The sequence below is a fragment of the Parasteatoda tepidariorum genome, chromosome 10 (assembly GCF_982258835.1).
Source record: "Parasteatoda tepidariorum strain Cologne lab strain chromosome 10, Ptep-v5.0, whole genome shotgun sequence".
Lineage (NCBI taxonomy): Eukaryota > Metazoa > Arthropoda > Arachnida > Araneae > Theridiidae > Parasteatoda > Parasteatoda tepidariorum.
Window position 1 is genome coordinate 70,975,102 of NC_141764.1, and position 23,628 is coordinate 70,998,729.

At 26.6% G+C, this 23,628-nt stretch overlaps 1 protein-coding gene across 2 annotated transcripts in view; it reads left to right on the forward strand.

Annotated features, from left to right (window-relative positions):
* The window catches only part of Ziz (dedicator of cytokinesis protein Ziz), an 85,891-nt gene that overhangs the window by 41,466 nt on the left and 20,797 nt on the right, over positions 1 to 23,628 (forward strand). The window contains exons 22-31 of one of the 2 annotated variants that reach the window (XM_087152670.1): positions 4,083 to 4,145; positions 5,783 to 5,812; positions 10,493 to 10,678; positions 12,071 to 12,268; positions 14,288 to 14,434; positions 15,793 to 15,876; positions 16,014 to 16,134; positions 19,317 to 19,495; positions 20,960 to 21,224; positions 23,005 to 23,158. In XM_087152670.1, coding sequence (XP_087008796.1) covers positions 4,083 to 4,145; positions 5,783 to 5,812; positions 10,493 to 10,678; positions 12,071 to 12,268; positions 14,288 to 14,434; positions 15,793 to 15,876; positions 16,014 to 16,134; positions 19,317 to 19,495; positions 20,960 to 21,224; positions 23,005 to 23,158 — 1,427 coding nt within the window. The remainder of the gene's footprint in view (positions 1 to 4,082; positions 4,146 to 5,782; positions 5,813 to 10,492; positions 10,679 to 12,070; positions 12,269 to 14,287; positions 14,435 to 15,792; positions 15,877 to 16,013; positions 16,135 to 19,316; positions 19,496 to 20,959; positions 21,225 to 23,004; positions 23,159 to 23,628) is intronic. The other variant, XM_087152671.1, reaches the window with a different exon arrangement.

The window sequence follows — 23,628 nt, forward strand, 5'->3', positions numbered from 1 at the left end:
AGAGAACCTTCTAAGCGAAAACATATCCCCATTAAAACGTTGGCAGTTGACTCAAAAACTTTTCCAGAATTTTTGGAAAAGATGGGTTAACGAGTATATTTCCAGCTTACAGCAGCGCCCCAAATGGTTGCGAGAACAGCCTAATTTGAAAATTAACGATTTAGTTCTCATTAAAGAGGACAATATTCCACCTTTGAAGTGGAAATTAGGGCGTATACAAGAAGTTTTTCCTAGTGCTGATGCTAAGGTAAGAGTGGTCAGTGTCAAAACTGAGACTGGAACTTATAAAAGACCCATTCACAAACTGTCAGTTTTACCTATTGACTGATTAACTTTCTTTATTTTATTTTAGACTTTTCTTTTGTTTTGTGTTAGTTATCCGGTTTATACCAAGGAATCTATACATCTGTTTATAATTATATATATTTAAATTTTATGTATGTTGCATTAGTTTTTTATAATTATCTTTTTATTAGATATATAGTTTAATTCTGTTTTTTGTCAATTTATGTGCAAATTTTGAAACTATGTTTCAAGGTGGCCCGGTATGTTGAAGCCGGTATGTTGCTACGCCCGTTGGCTTCTTGGCGTCATTGTTATCAGCCAAGAGCCAGTTGATGTGAAACAACAAAAGAGCATACACGCTCCGCAGCGCTACCAGCGCACCCGCAAAATAAATAGTTTACAGTCCACGTTTGATTTTATATACACCCGCAAGCTATCGGCCAAACACTGCAGCATTGGGTAAAAATTATAAATGGAAAATAAAGGCTTTTTTACACTGTTCGAAACTATTATGCTGAAAAGCAACAAATTCTTACTTAAAACATGAGTAAACATCATGCAATTGTTCTCGTTTCCACAAAAATAAAAAATTTCAGTAAAATTGAAGCATGCATGAAAATCTCACAATTATTTGTTCCGTTATCTGTACAATGTTGTTCCAAAATCCTGAATAAATATGTCCTCATTAAAATATTTTATTAAATCATTTTTATATTGCTTTAATTCATTATACTCTGTATGTTTCGTTTTGTTAGACCCTAAAAGAAAATCATTATCATTAAAATGTTATTCAACTTTCATCTGGGTTTAACTGAAATTAAATCATTTAATAAAGAGAGTAAAAACAGTTACAACCTTTTTAATCTATCAAAAATAATTGTTATGAAAATTATTTTTTTATTTTCATCTATTCTCTGTGTGTGTGTGTGTGTGTGTGTGTGTGTGTTTTTTTGTAAGGTTGTTTGGTATCAAAGGATATAAAAAACAACTTTTATTTAGGCTTAAACTTAAGTAAAAATTGTGTTTGTATTTTAAAATTTATCATTTGCAAATGGATTGCTTTCTTGAATTAAGTTGACCATATCTAAATTACATTACCCTGAATGTATCGACATTATAATTTCTTGTTCATCTTTGCACCTCTTTACTAATTGGCATGTTTAATAATTTATTTACTATCTATGTTTCATTGATTGTTAATTAATTTTTTTTTCTTTTCTTTTTCAAATATACTAACAGCTTTTCTTTCTTGCCTGTATGTAATTGTTTCGTTTTTTTTTAATAATTTGAATTAATTATTTTGAAGAAAGAATTTTTTTACATGGTTTGTAGTGTTTCTTTAGATATTACAAGTAACTTTGAAAATGGCCTAAAAAATTATACTAAATGAAAGTTATTCTAAATAAAAATTATTCTGAATAAAAAGTTCTTAAATTTCAGTGTTAGTTTTTCCCCTTTGAGAATTTCATCTAAAAATGTATTACTATGTGTACGAAACACTGTTTATATGAGTTTGTCTGAAAGAATAATTTTTATGCACAATAATATTTAATTTCAGAAAATATTCTATGGATTAATCAAACTTAGTATTTTTATTTCTAAATTCTAATTTGATCACATTTTCCTATTATAAATCCCTATATTCAGCATTTATATTGGATTATTTTATTTTAATCAAATTAATAAACAGAAGCTAAGTAACCTTAATAATGACATATTAATTTTATTTTTTTAGGTATAGGAAATTTTAAAAGTTTAAATAATTTTTGTTTAGTTTCTTCAAGTAAAATTAAACTTGTTATCAGTTAATTATAAGTTAATTTTTAGAATACTACTTTGACTGATGAATTGTTTTTAAAGTGTTTTATTAAGATTCTGTTATTATATTAAATTTTAATATGTTTTAATTTGTATAACTTGTGAAAATTAATGATTACCTAAACATTTATAATCCAGAAAAATAATTGTAATTAGCTGGGGGTTTTTTTATTCAAAGATAACTAAGGAATAAAGCCTTGAATTTTTCGAACTTGCAATTACTCTCTTAAATTTTTAATCTATTAATCTTGATGTTAAAATAAAATAGTACTATAAAAATAAAATAGTACTATAAAATAGTGCTAAAAAAAGTGTGTAAAATTTTTATTTTTGTGTCAATTTAAAATCTGGCTTAGAATAAATGTTTATAATTATATATGTCTAGCTTTTCGAACAAAAAAAAAAGGAAACAAACTGAAAGGGTTGAACAAAGTAATATTAATATTATTCACTCTGAATAATTTTGAAATTCTTTTTCCAATTCATTGCAGATTCATACAGAGTAACTCATTCAAATACATATTGAATGAAATACAATATTTCTCCTATATTTACGGTTTCAATTTACCCTCTTTTTAAAGTTTAAATTGCTGGGCTTTATATTCTAAACAGCTGTAAATATAATAATCATGACAAATATTTAATCCTATATTACCATTATATGAACTTACTATAGAAAATGAAATGTAATATAGGATATTGGCGCAACCTTTTTTCAATTTACAATAAATAAAAACAAGAAAATCATATCTTGTTTGTCGTAATTTGGAATGTTTCATTTTTATAATGATTCTCTTCAAGTTAAAATTTAAAAGAGTTGACTTTATTGACCATCAAAAATGAAATATGTCGTTAAATGAACTGAAATTTAACACGTACATGCATAGCTATTAACTTGACACTTTGAAATTATCCGAAACTTCAACTTATGTAAAAAAATTCAAATAATTCAGCTTTTAACTTTAATTCTTATTGCCATTTATTTTTCTTCATTTTTGTGTTTTTCTCTTTATGCTTTCCAAACATTCAGTGGGGTTTTGGGTGGTGGGACTTAAGTTCCTGTCCTGTTATTCCTTCATTGTGTCAGCGTCCTCGTCCTCAGAGTATGCCTACGATACGTCCTTCACCTGTGAGTATAATGCAATAATTACTAACAGCATGCTTCACGCTTTTCATGTTGTGCTGCTGACAAAGGTGTTTTACAATTAGGTATCTTTGAGGATCAACAATAAATATACATGTATGAAGACTTTGTAAAATAGTGATAAACCTCTTTCTATTCGCCACATGATTTTTACTCAAGCTGTTTCTTAGTATTATTTCTTAATAGGTACATTGCAAGTTTAAAATTTCCTATTGGATAACAGAATAGTACAAAGAAACATCTTATTGCCTGCAATGTTTTTCACCCAAGATGCTCTTTTGAAAAATTAGAAAGTGTGGCTTATCATTATTGCATACTGACCTTTCCTATGCACACAAACATTTTGTACATACTTTTAAGTTTTTAATTGAAATTCTCTGTGTTTAATTATCTCATTTTTAAGGAAACAATGCAAATAAATATGTTTAAAAAATTTAACTACTAAAAAATTTAACTACTGAGCCATTAAAATTGTGATTTGCATTAGTAATGTTTTAAGACTATTATAAAATATCTTAATGTAATAAATAATAGTTTGTAAATCATAAATAATAAGCACAGTTTACATGGTGTTTAAAAATGTATTTTTATATTAGTTTTAATTTTTTTAACATTCTCACTTTATTTCAAGTTTTTTCCCTTTTTTTTTATTTTTAATTTTGACATTTGTGATACTGCTATTCATTACTTGACTCTTGAAATGCTTTTGTTTGCTGGCATTTAGCTAAATAGTATTTTTAAATATATCTGTAATGGCAATGTGCATTGATATTTTATAAGTATTTTTGTTAAGTTTTAGAATAGCTGTTAAATAAATTTCATTAATATATTTCAGCCTGAAGATTCTTCTGTAACCTCTGTGTCAGAAGCTGGAAGAGAATTATCTAAATATGTTAAAGTATGTTTAATAGTTAGAGTTTTAACTGTAGAATATATTGTTGAATTATTTGTATAATAAATTTGTAAATCGTACAATTATTCATAATTTTAAATTTTTACTAGATAGATTCAAAATCAAAACTTGAATGAAAATGCGACAACTTGTAATGCGACAATGTCTCTTTGTAAATTATTTCATACTTTTAAGAAATCTGACTTCTTTAAAAGTCATTTTTTAAAAAAAATTTATAAAAATTAAAGTAGTTAGGAATTTTTAATAGTTAAAGCATGTGACCAACATCTTTTTTTTCCCTAAATTATTTAAAAATTACATTTATACTACATAATATCACAAGTTATTATTGTATACAAGCATATTTAAGCAAATAAATTAATAATAAGTAATTAAAAACATGCAGATTTTTGTTAAAAATTGTGCAATTTATTTGTAGGATCTCGTATCTTTTTGGTAGAAAATACTCTGAATAATTGTAAAGCATTTATTTAAAGTGTTCTATTTAAAATATAAATTATGAAGCTAACAAAAATTTAAATTCTCCCCTCAAATCATCTAATGTTGTATTAAAAAAAATATCCTCCATACAAGCTTCATAAAAAATTACCTTGTAAAAATAAATTACAAATGTTATTTTCCAACTTTGTTAATTGCGCACGTTTATTATTTTAGATGTTAATTTTATTGTCTTTGAATTACTATATGAAATGATTTTGTACATTAATAATACTTGATCCCTATATTAAGTAAAAAAAAGTAAAGTATTTCCACAGCAGCCTGCTGTGGGCCAGGGTGGTCATGGAGGTTAAGGCTCTACAATTCCGTGACCAATGACATGGTTGTGGCAATGTGATCAGCACTAAGCACATCCTGTCTTTACTTACTATGCAAGCTGATCCGCATCACTGAAGCTGGGTGAGCTTTATGCTGCCACTGTGGGTTGAACCATAACCACCTAGAGAAGGTGGTGGTTGAACCCCAGTTCTTGACAATGACAGTTCAGTTCCTTAACCACTGAGCCATCGCGGCTTATTATTATCTCTATATTATTATTATTAAATTGTCAAAATTTCCATAGTATGGCATTGTCATGAAGATAAAAAATTTTAAGCTATAATAAATTTTAATGTATAATAAATTTTAATTTATAATAAGAAGGTTTGAAAATATTGAAGTAAAGTTAAGTATTCAGTGATTTAATGATGATAAATTGAACAACACTTTGGTGAGACACGCTGACTTTTATTTCTGATTGTAGACCTGACAGTTGTATTAAACTAGCAGTTTAATTTTGTTTTAACTTTTTGCTTATGGTGCTTAGCTTAACACCTGTTATTATGGGCCACCAGCCGTAGGCAAATTTGTTAATATTCTGAAATTATTAGCTATATGCCAATCTGGGTTTAAATACTTTATTTAAATAAAACTATGTAACATTGTATTTTTTAGTATTTTACAAATTATTAAACTAACCAATTATATATTTTTTTACTCATTTCAGTTAATTTAAACCATCATCCATCCATTCGCACTTTACGCAGTCATCAAATATAAGTTATTCGGTGTGCTTTGAATAAGCTGTGCCATGCTGCTTTTAAAAGTGCTTTTATTTTTCTAAATTTTACATTTTTGGTTTCTAGGTGCAACATGGAATGGCCAAGACTTTAAAGGTTTTTATTTATAACTATCGCTTGACATTATTAGCGAAAAATAATGCTTGCATTGTTATGCTTCAAACTTTGAATGAAAATTTTATCTTTCTTCTGGAAAGTTAATTAGCAAGATCAGTTAGCTTTTGCTCTCAGTTTTGCATGTTTATTACAGCTGCATGTTTGAAATTTATAGATATGCATAGTTGATCAGTAATTTTAATCCGCTTGTTATAACCAGCTTCTGTTAGTCTTTTAATTTTCTAACCAACTTTTGATCTCATACTTTTTGAGCTGCTTACTTTTAATAACTAGTTTGCAAACATTTCGTCCCTGAGATTTTTTGCCACCTGCAAATATGCAGTAGGTTGCAAAATTCCTCTTTAGTGTGTTTTGTATTTACTACTCAGTACCGTACTGTGTATTCATAACACAGGATTTATACTATTTAGTTTTTTTTTACCTTTTTAGTTTCATACTTGTTAAAATTACTTCTCAAAAACTATTTTATGAATTTTTTTCATAATTTCTTTTTATTTTAATTTAATCAATGAATATCACAAATTTATTTCGCTTTGAGGTTTTTTTTTTTTGTAAAAATAGAAGCTTTTTAATCCTGGGATCTCAAATCATCTTTCTTTATTTTTATTTTCTCTTTTCCTGTTATTTTTCATGCATTAGTTTTTTTATCACACGATTTCTTTACATTACATGGAGGACATAGTATTTAATTTTAGGGCAATATTTTGTTCTTACCTCTGCTGTCTATTTAATCCTAATCCACTTGTTCACACAATATTTTGAAGATTACAATTTGGTACATGACGATCTAATCATTAAATAGAAAGTTATTATGGGTTTGGCTTAAAAGTTCATAGTTTACTTTGATTACTAAGTAGGGATTAGGGATAATAATTATTTAGTAACTAGTAATTGCTCTAACTTATTAACTGCTATGAGCAAAAAATCTACTTCTCAATTTAACTTGTAGAATTTTTAGCTTGAGTTATTTTTTTAAACTTTTATTATTCTGAAAAAGGAATTCTAACAAAACTGTATAATTTTTTACATTGTAAATCTGAGCAAACTTCATACATCAGGTCCTAATCAATTCATTATTTTGTAGAAACTTTTTTTGAATTGTTCTTTATTATTTTACTCCTTCATGGTAATTTCATTACGAAATTCTGCTCTTAGGTCTAAATCATCTATTCTTCTAATAGTATCCTTCTTAAAATGGTATTTGTTACACATAAGTATTTTAAACATATCATTCTAACTGAAAGTTTAAACTGACAAAGTTATATCTGACAATTAAGAGTTGCAGAAAAAAATATAATTGTATGTAAAATTATATCAATACTGTCATAGAATTCTAATGTAATTTATTGTTTAGAAATCTGAATCATATCACCTGCGATTCTTAAATTCTTTATTAACTAAATTTGCCTTTTATTCTTAAATCGTTTATTAACCTAATTTACCTTCAAATTTTAAGTTAGTTTATCAGTCAAATTTAACTTGAATTTTTAAATTATTTATTAACTAAATTTACCTTCAATTCTTTGACTGTTTATTAACCTAAAATTCTTAAATTGTTTAGTAATCAGATGTATGTACTATCTTTAAGCACTTACATTTTTTTATATGTGTAAGATGTTGTATCCCTATAAAAGAAATCTAGTAGAACTCCAAGCCACTCGATAAAATGATGTAAATCTTTTTTTGTGTTTTTTCTTCTAACTGTACAATCATGTAACAGAGCAAGTGCTTTTCTATTTTAAAGCATGTCCTAATAAAAGCAAAGACTAACTCCTACTTTTATTTCTTTTTGTATGACTGCCAAAAACACCTTTTTCTTTTAACAACACTAACAAATTTTAGTTTAAATATTTGTAAAAGAATTTCATAGTTTATGCAAGATTTAAAAAGGAAATCATCACATTTGTGAGTAGTTTCTGTTTACTATTTATTATTTTAGTGTGCTTACTTTGCTTGTAGTGTAAAGTTAAAATTAAGTGTATGTTTAATACTAAACATACCAGTTTTATAATAAATATATCATTTTCAATTTATATTAATGTTATTGACTTTAGATAATACATTTTTTTAAAATTATTATACTTCTATTACAGCAATATTTAAATAAATCATTCAATTAGGTTTGATTTAAACTATCAACTTCTTTAGCAATATCTTTAACTACAAGAAATATATCAATTTGATTTAAAATGATAGGAATAAAAAAAAGGGTATAAGATTGTTCAAATTTAATTTTCATGATGCACTTAATATTATTATTTTCATGATACACTTAACATACATTTTATTAAATAATAAATCTTTTATATTGATTTAAGGTTTTGATAAGAGTCAAAAATTGGTATTTTTCCATGACTGTTTTTTTTTATTATTATTGTAACATTATTTCTGTAATAATTATAGATTCTTAAATAATTTAAAATTTTTCTTAATTCTATTTTAAAAGTTTTACAGTGTGCAGTACTACACCAAAGAAAGTTTAGTAGTTAATGTTAAATATTTGTTTCTAACTTCGTTATGAATTTTATTTTATTAACTTTGATAACTACAGATTAACTTTGAAAGTGCACCTGAATAATTCTGACAACAAATTATTGAAATTATACCTCTTTTGCTCCATTTTCTTTTACATTTATCTAACTTTGCCTCGAAAGCTGGTTGTGGGTTTTCTTGCAATTTCTTCTTTGCTTTGCATTAAGTTTCCTAATTTTAGTTGCAATAAACTTCACAGTATGGCTCCATACTTTCAGCCATATTATTAATTGATAGTAGGGTGTCAGTTATTTAGATTTACTAGGACTGAGACCTTTCTTGTAGTATTAAACTAATTTCAGTGGTATGACAGCCCAAAGAGGGCCTACTTTGCCTATCCTAGTTTTCTTGACTGAGTTGCAGGAGCACATGTTCTAGCTGGATGGTTAGCTGAATGTAGAACCCCCTATGTTTTAACCCCAAGGATGGTACGCATATTATCGGCCCAATGAAAGGATAGAACGCTGAGTCAACCTTACCCAGTATGAGGATAAAACCTTGCCATGTGACATTGGAGCATGAAGCGTTACCGCGCGACAACCGGATGGTCCTCTAATAATATTACAACTTTTAAAAAAGTCTATGTCTGGAATCAGACTGGATGTTGCAGGAGTACATATTTGAGCATTTTACAAATAATATTTTTAGAGCCATGATGTCTCAGGGGATAGAGCGTTTACTTTCTAATGAGGTGAAACGGATTTGAATCCCCGCGATGACTGGTCAATAAGAATTTCTCACCTGGCTTGCTCCAAACAAAGGTACTGACATAAAATATCCTCAGTGGTAGAAGGATGGGTTAGAGTCCATTGCCGTCAGACTAACCGTGGGAGGTTTTATTGTTTTTTCTGTCCATGTAACGCAAATGTGGGTTTGTTCCATCAAAAAGTCCTCCACAAAGGCAAAATTTCTCTCCCAATACTTAATTCTGGAGTTCTCTTGTCTTCAGGATTGGGTTCAAAATTACAAAGCTACAGAGTTGAACATTTGTAGTCGTAAACCCGAAATTGGGTCGGCTGTTCAACAACGGTTATAAAATAAAATAAAATGATGTATTTTAAAAATTAATTTTTTTACTTATGCTCAATTTTATGAACTATTTAAAAAATGTTATTTGCTTTTATTTTAAAATGTTCTATGTTGTTTCCATTATCCTAGTTCTTCAATCTTAACCTAAACTTTTTGATGTAATGATAATAATAGTATGACCCTTCAGCACGTACTAGACCACCCATGTTTGAAAACACTTCTTGTACTTATAAAATTTAGTAGAAAAATAGCGTTTGAACTCTAGCATATGAAACTGGATAAGTATTGATCCTGATTGCCAACAGCAAATGAAACTGGAAAGGTATTCCTCCTTTCTAATTCTTAGAGAAAAAAGAAACTTGTTGCCTAAATGAAAAAACTGGAAAAAGTAAATTAGAGCAGAGCCCCTTTTTCCAAAGTCACCAAAAATTCTTCAAAGGGCTAAAAGTAAAAAGTCTATAATTAAACGAGTTAATTGAACATTCTGGTTTTTTTCCTGTCAGATGAACAGCACTCTATTTTAATTGTAAACTTATACCTCTTTTAGAAATGCTCATGATAGATTTAGACCATTATGTCTCATTTGGACAACGAATATCGGAAATTCCATTTATATATATGGATTCATTTCATTTATTTTTCATTTGATCATGAATTTTTTTTAAATTTATATATTGATTTGTTTCGCAAAACAAAATAAGCGTTCTTTTGTCATCTTTGGTGTTGTCATCATTTTATCTTTTTATAAACTTTTTGAGTTTGTGACCTTTTTTGTTTTTGTTTATAAGCTATGGCATATAAATTGTGAATTAAATTTTGTGTTACTTACTCTTTTTGGAGTTCAAATGTTGAATTTACCAAGAATGGCTAAAACTTCAAACTTATGTTTAATTATTATATTTTTAATTTATTGATTTTTATAAATTTATAGAAAAAAATGTTACATTTTGTTTGTTTACATGATTTTTGATATTTTCTATTTCGAATTTTTTTGAAAGTCATATTTTAAAGCCTTAATTGGGGTTTCAAGTTTCTCAATTCTGTACGGATAGTTCTATTTTTTTACATGTTATTGCATTCATTTTAATTATTTTTCAGACACTTCATGCTGTTGATATGAGTACCATTATTTACTTTTTACCGACTTTATTAAATGAATTATTTCACCTCATTGTAATAACCTCAAATGAAGATGTGGCCTTAAACACCATTAGAGTTCTTATTCACATTGTTCATGGAATTCATGAAGCTGGGAAAATAGATATTATGCATTCATATGTTCAGGTAATATTTTCAAACCCGTATATTAAATTAATGATATTCAATGTTATGCTTTAAAAAATTATTAATTTTCTTCCTGCATAGATAGTTGATTTTTGGATGAATATAATTACAATGGAGCATCGTTTATATGACACCGAAGGGACCACCGAAAATCGTCGTATAAACGATAACGTCGTATAATCAATTTTTACTTCTAAAACTGAAACTAACTCTGTTTTCAGTTAATTTTAATGTTTAACGTGTTGATTTACATAAATTTCTAAATTAGACAAAGCAAAACAAACAAATAACCGAAGAAGAAAAATTGCAGTGAGCAATTTGAATGTATGTTACCTTTAATTATATTTTCTTGCTATTAGTCTCTACAATGCTTTGAATAGCGAGTTGAACTTACTACTTTCTATGAAGCAATTTTAAATTTCTAATCACGGCCTAATCTAATGGCTGAAGCGCACTTGTGCAATTTGCAGGAAAAAAGAGAGCTTTTACATTTTCCAAAATAATTAGTATCGATGGGTGCGCTGGACATTGGTGGATGAATAGCAAATTTTTTCGTTTTTGCCTCTTCATAACATTGTCTAGTTTTTTCAGTCATCTGGAAAAAATTACGGTCGTCATCCCTTGTTGGCACCCTTTTCTGTATAATTCATGTTGGCAAATTCCGCCCTTTTTTAAAATACACAAGAAAAAATAAAAAATTAAATAAACGTGAACAAAATCTAAAAACCGACGTATAACCGATTCTGTGTGTCGTATAAACGATATATTTTTACATTAAAATGAATAAGAATGATTTGGGGCCACACTAAAACGTCGTATAAATGTATATGTTGTATAAGTGATCGTCGTATAAACGATGCTCCATTGTAATTGCAGTTTTAGACTCTAAAATATTTGAATTTTTATTGCTTTAATTTTAATTTATTGATTACTTTATTTTTAAACATTCATCTTTTTATGCATTCCAAAATTTTCTATGCATTTTATATGTCCATTCCTATTTCCTTCATTTGATTGTAAATTTTCGTAGTATGTTAACCTTGAAATAAAAAGTTGAATTTGTAATTAATACATATTTTTAAATGCTTATGAAATGAATTGTTGAATCTAAGTAAAGCTTTGAAAGTGCAGAAATGTTTATATAGTCTTAAATAAACATTCATAAAGTAACTAATGTAGTGCTTGATATTGCTATGACTAAATTTGATCTCATTATTTTCATTATTAATTTTAAATTTGTTTATTTTTTTAAAATTAAAGTAACTATTGAATCCAATATTTAAAGTTATTTTTACTTTCAATTAAATTCTTTTTTAGACTATTTACGAAATAAATCTTTGTATACATCTTACTTTATTGTGATCATTTTGTTTTTTCTTTAAATTGTTTCAGTATGTCTTTAAGACCCAAGAACTTACAATTAAAAAGAGAGTTCTTCATGAAGAATTAGTGAAAGCTTTAAATATAATGCTGAAGCCTGCCAACACAGATTTTTTGATGATAAATAAGTTCCTGAAGCACTCCTGGTTTTTCTTCCAAATTATAAATAAATCACATGCTCAGCATTTACTGTCCACTGAAAGAATCAAAGTAAGAGAAATTTTAATGACTTTTAAATTTAAAGTTAAGCAATTTTTTATGTTTTAAGAATCCAATCTTTGACCCATTAAGCTTTGCCCAAAACTCTATTTGGGAAAGGACCTATTTCTTCTTCTTTATTTTTTTTTTATTGTGTAAACCAATTTTTTTCTGTACAATAATTAATGCATAGAAAGAGTAATTTTTGTACAAATCAAAATTGTATAACATTCTCATTCATATGTTCAAGTTGCAATTATTTCTTTAATTATGTGTTATCAAATTTATAATTTTTATAATTTAGATCCTTGTATCTTTTGAAATTTTAAGTTATTGTTATTATTACTTTTAGAAAATTTTTGTTTTTTTGTGTATGTAGCACTTTAATACTTACAGTGTTTAAACTTAAATATAATGCTTAATATTTATATTTTATATAATATTTACTTTAATATTTTTTTAAAATTTAACTTTCCTTTATGGAGTGGAAGGAAATGAATTATTGTAACTGCATCAATCAATCAATGATCAATAATAATAAAATCTCAATAGACTTGAAGTGAAAGGATTCAAGTAATGCTATTTCATCGCGACTTTCTTTTGAAGTTGTTTTACTCGATGTAAAGGAACAAGTATTTCAAATTTTATGTTTGTTAACAATATTTTTTTATTCAATTTTTGTTGACAATTATTTTTTATTCAATTTTTGTTGACAATTTTTAAATAAAAGGCCGTCACATATTATGTGGTTTATGCATTACTAAATGCCTAGAGTTATATTACTTTTTTTAACCTTACATTTAAGTTGTTAACTTTGAAACTTTTACCATTTACATATAATGTAGTAATCATCTATAAACTAGTGATAACATGTAAACTTTTTAACTCTTTAAGATTTTTAGTATTCTCATGTGATCATATAATGAGCTAAAATAATGAAAAGTAACAATTTTATGCACCTTTTTAATTCCTTTTTTACAATCATTTGGTAATTTAATAGCAACTTCTCAGTTTTATAACTTTTCTTAAGAAATGTCTGGTTTATGCCAGCCAAAACCATATTTCACTTATGTGTCCCTATAGACAATTTTCTACCATCTTTGTCCCAACAACACACTATTGTATTAAGATAGATTTTGAGAAGAAATCGACTCGAGGTATTTCACCATAGGAAAACTATCAAATGCAAAAAGCTTACACTATTTTGTGAATGTACAAGTCATAATTATTGTTTAGTTTTAAAAATTTATCATTTATTAATATTTAATTAATTTTCAATTTGAATTTAGTGTTTTAAACTTGATTGTAACTTTTAAAAGATAGCAGCATTAATTAATTGAATATTATTTATTTTTGTTTTAATTCTAATTCAGAGATGTCAGCACTATTATAAATTTTGTAAGAGTCTGCGCAATGTAAGTTTCTTTTCGAACGTTTATTTTGTTTTCGCAACGACGCGAATTGATTACGAGTTCGATGTGTTGTAGATGTTTATAATATTTTTCCTTTCGGGACCAGCTCCCAAAGTTATTTCGATATTACGATTGTTATGTTTCGATAGCTATTATGATAAGTTATATTAATTTCGAGGTGAGTCATGTATTTAATGTTTTGTTGTCAACGTTGTGCTGAACTGTCTGAAATTGTTTTTATGTTCAATTAACTAAATAATTATTGCTGCTGTCTTATTAACAACTTGATTGCTGTTACAAAATTTAATTTCAGTTTATTTAGTGAAATCAATTATTATTCAGTATTATGTTTATTGTTCAATATATTATTAAGCAGAATAAAATGTTCTTAAGATACTTAATTTGTCAAAGTTTAAATTTTACAATATTTGTTTCTTTTTCTTTTCTATTTTGGTAATCAATTTTACCTGGTCTGTCATTTTACTATCACACATAAAATTATGGTGGGGAAAAATAATCTCTAATGCCTTACTTTTCAATAGAGTGCAATAATATATTTTTTCTGTTAGATTTTAACTTTTTTCATTTGTGAAATTATGAAATTTTCAATATTTTGTAGATGATGCGCCAAGAAAGATTTCCTGCTGACTACCAATTGTGTATAAGAAATTTGGTGGATGGAATCCTTCCACTCATTTTACAAAAGTATAAAGAATTGCCAATTGAAACAAGACAAGCCAATTTGAGCTTAGCCTTTTTCTTAAAGGTTTGTAAATCATTAATCACACATTTATGTAGTAATAAGACTGAAATAGTACTGAAATTTCTAAGTCTGATAAACTTTACTATGTAATCATAAAGCATTTCTATTTTATAAACTATTGATAATTTATTGATACTTCAATTTTGTGTTTTGTGTTTTTTTTAGGATATTTTTATGAATACAAAAATTTTATATGTATGTTAAAATTGGAATATCAAAAAAATATAAAAATAGTAAATTTTCTAATTTTTTTTTTAATTTTAAAAATCGTATTGGTATACAAACAATATAAAGAATTTTCCATGGAAGTGCTAATAATAAAATAAATTTAGCGGACGCTATACCTTGGGAAAAGCAATTAATTACAAATTCTCTTTCGTTTCCATAGGTAATTTAAAGCTTTAAGTATAGAGAAAGTGAGTTCAGAGAAACCTAGAATTAACCACGAAGTTTCAAATGCTAAAAAGAAATTTTCAGTGTATCAATATGAGAAGATAACTTAGCATCACTCAATTGAGAAGTTCTCTACTAATAATTTTTTTCCCAGCAATTGAAACTTCATGGCGTACTCTAGGTTTGCTTGAACTCCCTTTTTTTAAGTTTTAAATTAATTATGGCGTAAAATAGAATTTGCGATGAAAAATTTCTCCTGTGGTATGGGGTTCTCTAGCATTTCATCACTTAAATTATAAATACTTATAATTTATATTACACTTGAATTGTAATTGTAACAGATTGTTAATTCGTAGCAACAGATGGCACTACCTGTCTATCCACATAAACAAAAACAATAGTTTTCGTTTTGATTCTAAACAAGTGCGATAATGCCAAAGCCATCTTTGATTCCCGTTTTACTTCAATCAGTTTGGATAAAACTTTAGGTTACTTTCCTTTTCAGTCAATGTTGTTACTCATTATTGTAAAATGGATGTGTGAATGTATAATTAAAATACTGAGCTCTTCTTGATGGTGTTTCCTTCCATCATCTTGTGTCCGTACATAATTACTTATAATTTAAGTGTTATATAAAATTGTCTTTTTTCATACTTTTAAAGTAATTGTGTATAAAAGAAGCTATTTTACGCTATATTTAATGTTTTTTGTGTAACTGTAAGTATTTTTTCAATGCTAGTAAAAAGGAGATTGTTTACAATGAACCAAAATTGCCCATTTTCTTTGAATGTAAACAACTAAGTAAATGTTATTTTAAAAAAATAACATAACTTAACAAAGAAATTTTTTACCTTTTTCCAATGTTTGTACAAATGTTTCAGTACAATTTTATAGTTCTTCTCTCATTCCTGACCTAGAAGTTGTTGCTTTTCGCAATTTAAATGCTAAATTGTTTTACCCTTTTTCAGAAAAGTCTCTCTGTTATGGATAGGGGATTCATCTTTAAAGTGATAAAAAGTTATCTCGAAAAATTTTCACCCAGTGATGCTAAAGTAAGTGCTACAGTAACTATTTTTTGCTTAATGTTTTTAAGATTATAGTTGTTTCTTTAGTTTTTTTATTTTTTAAATTTTTTTTTTAAATTTATTTTTTTATCGTAATATACTTAGCTTCCTTTATTATATTTCAGACCCTGCATGAATACAAATTCGAATTTTTAGAAATTGTTTGCTTCCATGAACATTTTATCGCCCTCAATCTTCCAATTATGAGAAGTATGCGCATACATGGCCACACAAAAAATATGAAAGGTATTTTTACACATTCTTTTTATTTGTAATAAAGAAATTTTTAATCGTTTTCTATCAATATTTTTATCCTTTATCTTATGTTTTGATGAAATGAAAATAACTCAAATGAGAAGAAGTGTGAATACGAGAAGAAATTGGCAACTCTAGGACATTTTAAGTACCTCAGTTTTTCCTAACTATGAAATTCAAAAATTGCAGAACGTTAACCTAATTAAGTTTGTTTTTTTTTACAACTAGATTAAGCTTTCTTTATGTTAGATTTCTTAAATTACAAATGTAAATAATTACTGACATGTCTGAACTTATGATTTAAGGTCGATAAACCTTAAATTTATCAAATTTATTAATCATACATATTTTTTAAAGAAATTTAATAAATTACAAAATAATCTTTTTACAAGAAAAAAAAATTATTTTCTGTAATAGAACAGAGGTTTTGTTGTTTCATGTAATTGGATCTTTAATCTAGAATTAGATTGAAATAAAATATTTACATCAATTCAACCTTGGAAAAAGCATTCTTCAATACTTAAAATTACTTTTGATGCATATTATAAATTTAAATTGTTTTACAAGTGAATTAAAAAGAGCGTGACTATTTGGAAGTACTAGAGAAGAAGACTTAGTAATATTTTAAGAATATATTATAGACCTTTAATAACTATACTGTCTAATAAATATTTTTTGTAACACTTAATAAAATTATTAATTTTTTTTTTTCGTAGTTTGTTAATAGTTATGCAGATAATAAGGACAAATTTTTATGTTTAAAGTTGAATTTACCGCATATTAAAGAATGAAATCGTTAATATCAAGTTTTTTTATTCTATTGTAGAAGAAAAATTTGTAAATGCTTAATTTGTAAATTTGTTTGCCGAATGAATTTCAAAATTGATATTTTTAATAAAAATTTTTCTTCTAAATAATTGAGTTTAATGTGTTTTATTTAAATAATTTGGATAACTTATAATTTATTAAAAACTGCCTATTTCAATTATTTGAAATTCAAGCAACCATTTTCTTCCAATTATTCTTTTATGTTTTACTTTTTAATCCTATTATGAACAACAATTTAGTCAGTATATTAAGTTCAAAATCGAATTCAAAAGCTTGACTGGATCATTTTACTTATTTTATATATTTTAATGTGAAAATGAAATGTCTGACTGTTATTGAAACTCAGATTTTTAGGTTTCAGGTTTTCATTTATATATATATATTTTTTTTCGGTGTATTATAAGTAATAATTTTAATTGTTTAACAGATAATATTATAAGCAGTATATTGTACTCTCTAATCTAAACAAAATATTTCTGAAATTAAAGATAGTATATTTTATTATTCTTTGGCGATAAAATTTACACTCATTAAATAGGACAAATTATACTTTTTTGAAAAATTTTGTCTTTGTATTTTTTTAAAATTTATTATTATTTTTTATTTATTTTTGAAAAATTTTGTCTTGATTTTTTTTATTTGGCCAATTACGAAGATTGGTATAGGTTATATTTTCTGAAATAATTGAGTATGCAGTGGAAAATGTCAAGAAAGTATATAAGTGACAATTTTAATATAAGTGATGATTTTAATTGTTTAATAGGCATACTATAATCAATATACTATAATAAATGATAATTTTAATTGTTGAACAGCCTTATTTGACATAATGTAATACAAACTGATTATGAATGTCTGTTATGTAGATATAACTGTAACTGTATGTTTCTCTTTGAACATTAGCTTTGTTACTCTTGCTATCTGTGTTTAGTTTTTATATTCTCTGTATTCTTTGTTCTATTTGTTTTAATTCTTCATTTATTTTGTGTAACTTTTGAATGTGCCTATTTGTGGAAACATCATTAACTTTTTTATATCTGCTCCTTCAGAAACCAGTGATGAGGTTGACGGTAAGTGACATTACTAGACATTACAGCTTGTTTGCTTATGCATGCCAGGAATTCATTCACAGCTTGCATTAGATACTTGGTTGTTTAGAAAAATTCTAGTTTTGCTTGTAGTATTGTAGTATTTGCTTGCCAAACTATTAATTTTAAATGTGCATTTGCATTTTAACTGTGCATTGATTTCAAGGCACTACTTATATTTTATTATATGATTTGTGAGTCAGATATCTAAGTAAGGAATATTTTTACATGATGTTATGTTAAAAAGAAATTTCCCTTCTGCAGAAATGTAACAGTGAATCATCAAACAAATTACAAAATACATACTGTTGCTTTTTTGTCATTTTGTTTGTCTGTTTTATTTCTAAAATGCACTTAAATGTTTTGAAATTTCGTGAACAATTGTAATGTCTGTTATATCTTTTACATTCGAAGATTTTCAATGTAGTAATTTTAAAGTTTATTTTCAATCTTTTTTAGAGGAAAAAGAATTTTGTACGTTTGATAGATATTTTTTTTCATTTATAATTTAAATGTTTGAAATCAAAATAATTTTTATGTCTATTTTTTAAAAATAAGTGTTTTATTTTATTAGTTTTGTATAGCTTAATACGCAGATTAAAAAAAATTAGAAATGTCATTCGTTTACTAGTTATTCCAAATTGCCTTAACATTTTAATGTCATTAAACGGGGGGCAAATACTTATGTAAAAAGCAGTATCTGAGAATTTTGAAAAATCATAGTGATTCAAGTAAAAATAAACATACATAATTTTTTCTCAGTTCTTAAAAAAATTGAATTAAATTTAAAACTTGAATTTTTTTAAAAGTAGTTTACTAATGCTAGATGTAATTATTTATGTAATTACTGAAACTTATTTAAAAACAATTACATTATGGTATTTTCCATGCAAGAGTCACATTTTTATTATAACTTTCATAAAATTTAAGTTTCGTTATAGAGGAATTCATGCTAGCATGCCAGATGTTTTTCAAATATATAATGAATGTAATCTTAGCAAAGAAACACCTTTGAATTTTTAGATGTTCTTTATCTTAAACTTTAAGACTTTTGAAATTTTCATATGCCATCTAAAATCTTTTCTTCTTTATTGGTGTTAAACATTTTGCTAAATTTAATTATGTTTTTTGGCTCACATTTACATTACTAATGTTTCAATGCTTTTTTTTCTCACTATTATGTAACTTTTTCTTTGTGTGCTTACATTCCAATACATGTACATTTCCAAAATTGATATAATTTTGCTTTATGTTTAGATTTTGAGCACGAGTACCGCTTATCAGAAGAGTTCTGCCGTCATCATTTTCTATTGGGTGTTTTGTTACAAGAAATACGAGCATCTTTGAGTGAAGTGCATGATATCAGACAAACAGCGGTATCAGTTTTTAAAAACCTACTTGCCAAACATGCTTTTGATGATCGTTATCAGTCAAAGGTAATTTTTTAGTAGCTTCCTATGTTATTTAATATACAAATTACAAACATAGGATATGTTTATAAAGAAAGATAAATTTACACTCTTATGCAACTGTTTCTGAAGCGAGAATCCTTCAATTCAAATTTCTTGCATTCCTTCTGCTATTGTGGGATCATGACTGGTTATTGCAATTCAATTGTAATATTACGTTGCAATCAAACTTGAAGCATTACCCCTCAATAAAGCTCATACTTTTTGGTTGATCATGTGTACTATATTCTTTTGCCGCCTTTGAAGGAATTTTGTTTGAAGGTTAATGGTTGTTAATTGTTTAACGTTGACACAATTCATAATTTTTCCCGGAATCTGTATTTAAAAATATTTCTTTCAGGCAATTAAACTTCAATAAAAAGTTAAAATCTTAAGGAATTATAAAATACATTTCACGATTTTTACAAACTTAGGGAGCATTCCTACCGAATGTGATTTGATTGTTCTACTTGAAATCGAATTCTCACAAATCGAATTCTCAATTTCTAAATGCATATTTTATTTAAATTTATATTTTGATGAAAAATTACAGTGTGTGCAGTGTTCAAAAATGGTTTGAATTAAAATAAGAAGTTTGTTTACAAAACATCTGAATTTTACACAAAATCGTTTATATTTTCTCTCTTAAGGTGAAAACTGATTAAACTTTTCAGTTTCTTTTTTAACAAAATTGTTAGAATAGTTTGGAGTGAGCTTCAAAAGCTCGGTTTCGGTTAACTGGCCCAATCCTAGACATTTTAGCAAATGTGGTTTGAGAAAAAATATCTTAGCTGTGACTTTTGAATTATTGTCAGTTTATAGAGTTTTGCTCTTATTATAAATGTACAATATGTGTCAGTAATCATCTGATTTATTACTTAAGCTCTCTAAGTATTATATAATATTAACTAGCATTTATAAAGGATTTTGAAATAGATGTGAACAATTATTTTAATTTATAATAATAACAGTTTATGATACAATTTCAATAATGTCTAATTCTCAAAATTTTGACTAGTTAAAAATATTATTTATGCATTGAAGTGTACATATCAAACCTGATGAAAAAACTTAAGCCTAAACCAAACGCTGTTGGTTGAGAACTGTTTTGAAATAATGTAATTGCAATTAACTTTTACAAAATTATTATTAATAAAATCTCAATATATTTTTTGAAGTTATAACTTATCAACTTGAGTTAATAGCAACTTCTAATGAAGATTGAATAATAGTTCTGCTATTAAAAGGAGAATATCTGCTTTGTGATTGGTAAAAAACAATTTGACTGAACTTAGCCATCAAAATCAAACTATTGTGCTGGTCACATGACAAAAAAACTTTCACAGCAGACATTTTTTCCAATCAACTGAGTAGAATTTTTTTTTTACCTATAACAGACACGTTAGTTTTTACATGAATGAAATATAATACATAATTTTTATTTTTATTCAGGCTCATCAAGCAAGAATAGCCTCACTGTATTTACCATTTATATCAATTTTGATTGAAAACTACAGCACATTGAGAGTAAAAACTCCACCCTCTACACCTCCTCCTCCACCTAAAGAAGAAAAAATAACGCTAAAAAAATCTGAGCATTTTTCTAATCCTGTCACTCCTATTGTTTCACGCCGTAGCACTGTTGAACCAACAGGCTCTTTACCAGCATCAGCAAGAAACAGAGACTCTAACTTTCTCTGTATGATTGCCGGTCAATGTAAGTTGGTTCATTAAACTTTGTTAAAGAATTTCTGTTTGTGATTCATGTTTTTGTTGATTTGACGATTCATAAATATTTTAAGTCATTATTCTTAATTGCCTGAAAATATCAATCTGTGAAATTTATTGCTTGTGCAGTGATTTGAAGGCACCAGAAGTTCGTAAAATTTATCTTTGATCATAAACTTGACACAAAATATTTTTTATTGTAAATTTATTAGTGGAATATGAAGCTTTGTTTTAATTTTAATTCAAATTCAAAAGTCGTTTTTTACAATGTCCAAATGACAAAAATGGTTTAATTTTTATTAATAAACTATAAATTAATTAATAATTATATAATAAATCAATAAATTAATTTACAGTGATAGTTGGTGTTTCAATTCCGCACTCAGTTTGCACTGACCACAGTGCTGACATAAAATATCCTCAGTGGTTGATCATGGGTATGAGTTACCTTACCGTTAGGCTAGCTGTGGAAGGTTTTAATGGTTTTCCTCTCCATGTAACGCAAATGTGAATTAGTTCCATCAAAAAGTCCTCCACGAAGGCAAGCTTCTCCCAATGCTTAATTCAGGAGTTCCCTTGTTTTTTGGATTAAGCTCAAAATAACAATTGAGCATTTTTGAACATTGGAACAGAGTTGAACATTGGTAGTCATAAACTCAAAATTGGGTTTATTTATTAATAATCTCTAGTATTTTAAGTGAATATTGCTGTAAGAATGCCAGTTTTTTTTAAATGTGCATTCATTTTGATATTTTTTTAGCATTTTGCTTTTTTTTATAACTTTTCCAAAAAAAGAAAATTTAGGAATTTTTTTTTTTCAAAATTATTTTTTTCGTGGAATTTACTACAAATCTGAAATTAATATTCATAATACTTTTAAAAATGTATCAATAAGTGTCAGGACTCTGATTCCACCCCCGCATGTGTGGACCAGTCCTGACCTAATGGGAGCTGTCATTCATTAAGAAAAAGAATTAAAAAAGCGAAAGACACTCTGGTGTATTATGGACTGATGCTGATAAAATATAGATGAAGTGAAAAGGGAGCAATATAATGCCAGAGGGACTTTGTTTTATTAGAAATATATATTAATGTATATACTATTTAACATAATAACTCAGAACCTGAAATAAATATATATATAGGTCCTGTCATCATTGAGTGTAGCAAAACATAATGCAAAGAAAACTTTTCACAAAGGATTAAATTGATCTATATAATGACTTTATACCAGCATGCTATCAATCCCGATCTTACCGATGTGGGGATGTGATGATGTGGTTATAAAGCCCAATTAAAAAAATAAGAAAAAAATAAAAATTAAACAAACGAAACTAGGTGAAAGAAGCTAAACTACATGTAAATAAATTCTCCCTCTACTATAATCATAATATTTAAAAATTTATCTTATTGTTCATATCTTAAAAGCTCTTAGAAATTTGCTGAAAACTCTGTAGGGATTTCTATAAATTAGTTTCAAAATTATTATGTGACTCCTAAATTGTACTGAATAAGGAATAAACAAGTTTTATACGTAGAAAAAAAGCTAAGTTGTTAAAATAATTGTGAATTTTGAATTGTACTGAAAAAGGATTGAAAAATTTTATGAAAAATGCTTTTAAAAATTTATTTTCACGTTGTTTAAATATTAAACAAGTTTAAGCTATGCCTAGCACTAAACATTTTCAATTATCTCTGTCATATTTGGATATCAAAAAAAGTTCCATGGGAAAAAAATCTTTAAAATAGTTTTCACTTTATTTCTGTAGCTCAACCCACTGTAACTTTTGCTAACGGTTCTTGCACATCGATTGAAAGCAATGCTTCCAATCCGTCCACATTGTCTGAAAGAAGTAACAGTGAGTTTGCATCTAGAGATAAAGATGGAACTGAGAGCTTAGAAGATTATCGATGTCACGCAAGGTACATTATTTTGTTTACATTTATTTATAATTTCCTGTTTTATTTTGTGTAGTTTTCCTCGGCACTATAAACTTTATTTTTTCTACTTAGATTGAGTCAAAGTTCTTCATCTGTAAGGAAATTTATTTATAATTTCCTGTTTTATTTTATGTAGTATTTCTCAGCACTATAAATTTTATTTTTGATATTTCTGCTTAGATTGAGTCAAAGTAGTTTATCTGTATAGAAATTTATTTCAAATTTTAATGAATCCATTGCTTCTCAGAAAATATAAGTCAAACTTATTTCATATTTATGTAATGAGAACCTGCATTAAGGATTTCAAATTATTAGCCAGTGAATTTGCTAAATATCAAAGGTCTCCACCAATTTTCGAAAATCTTCGCCAAATTCAAATCTTAGCAATTTTTTATTATAAATTTTTTTCCATAGAAAACTATTTTAGGATAGTTTGTTTCAGACTTATATTA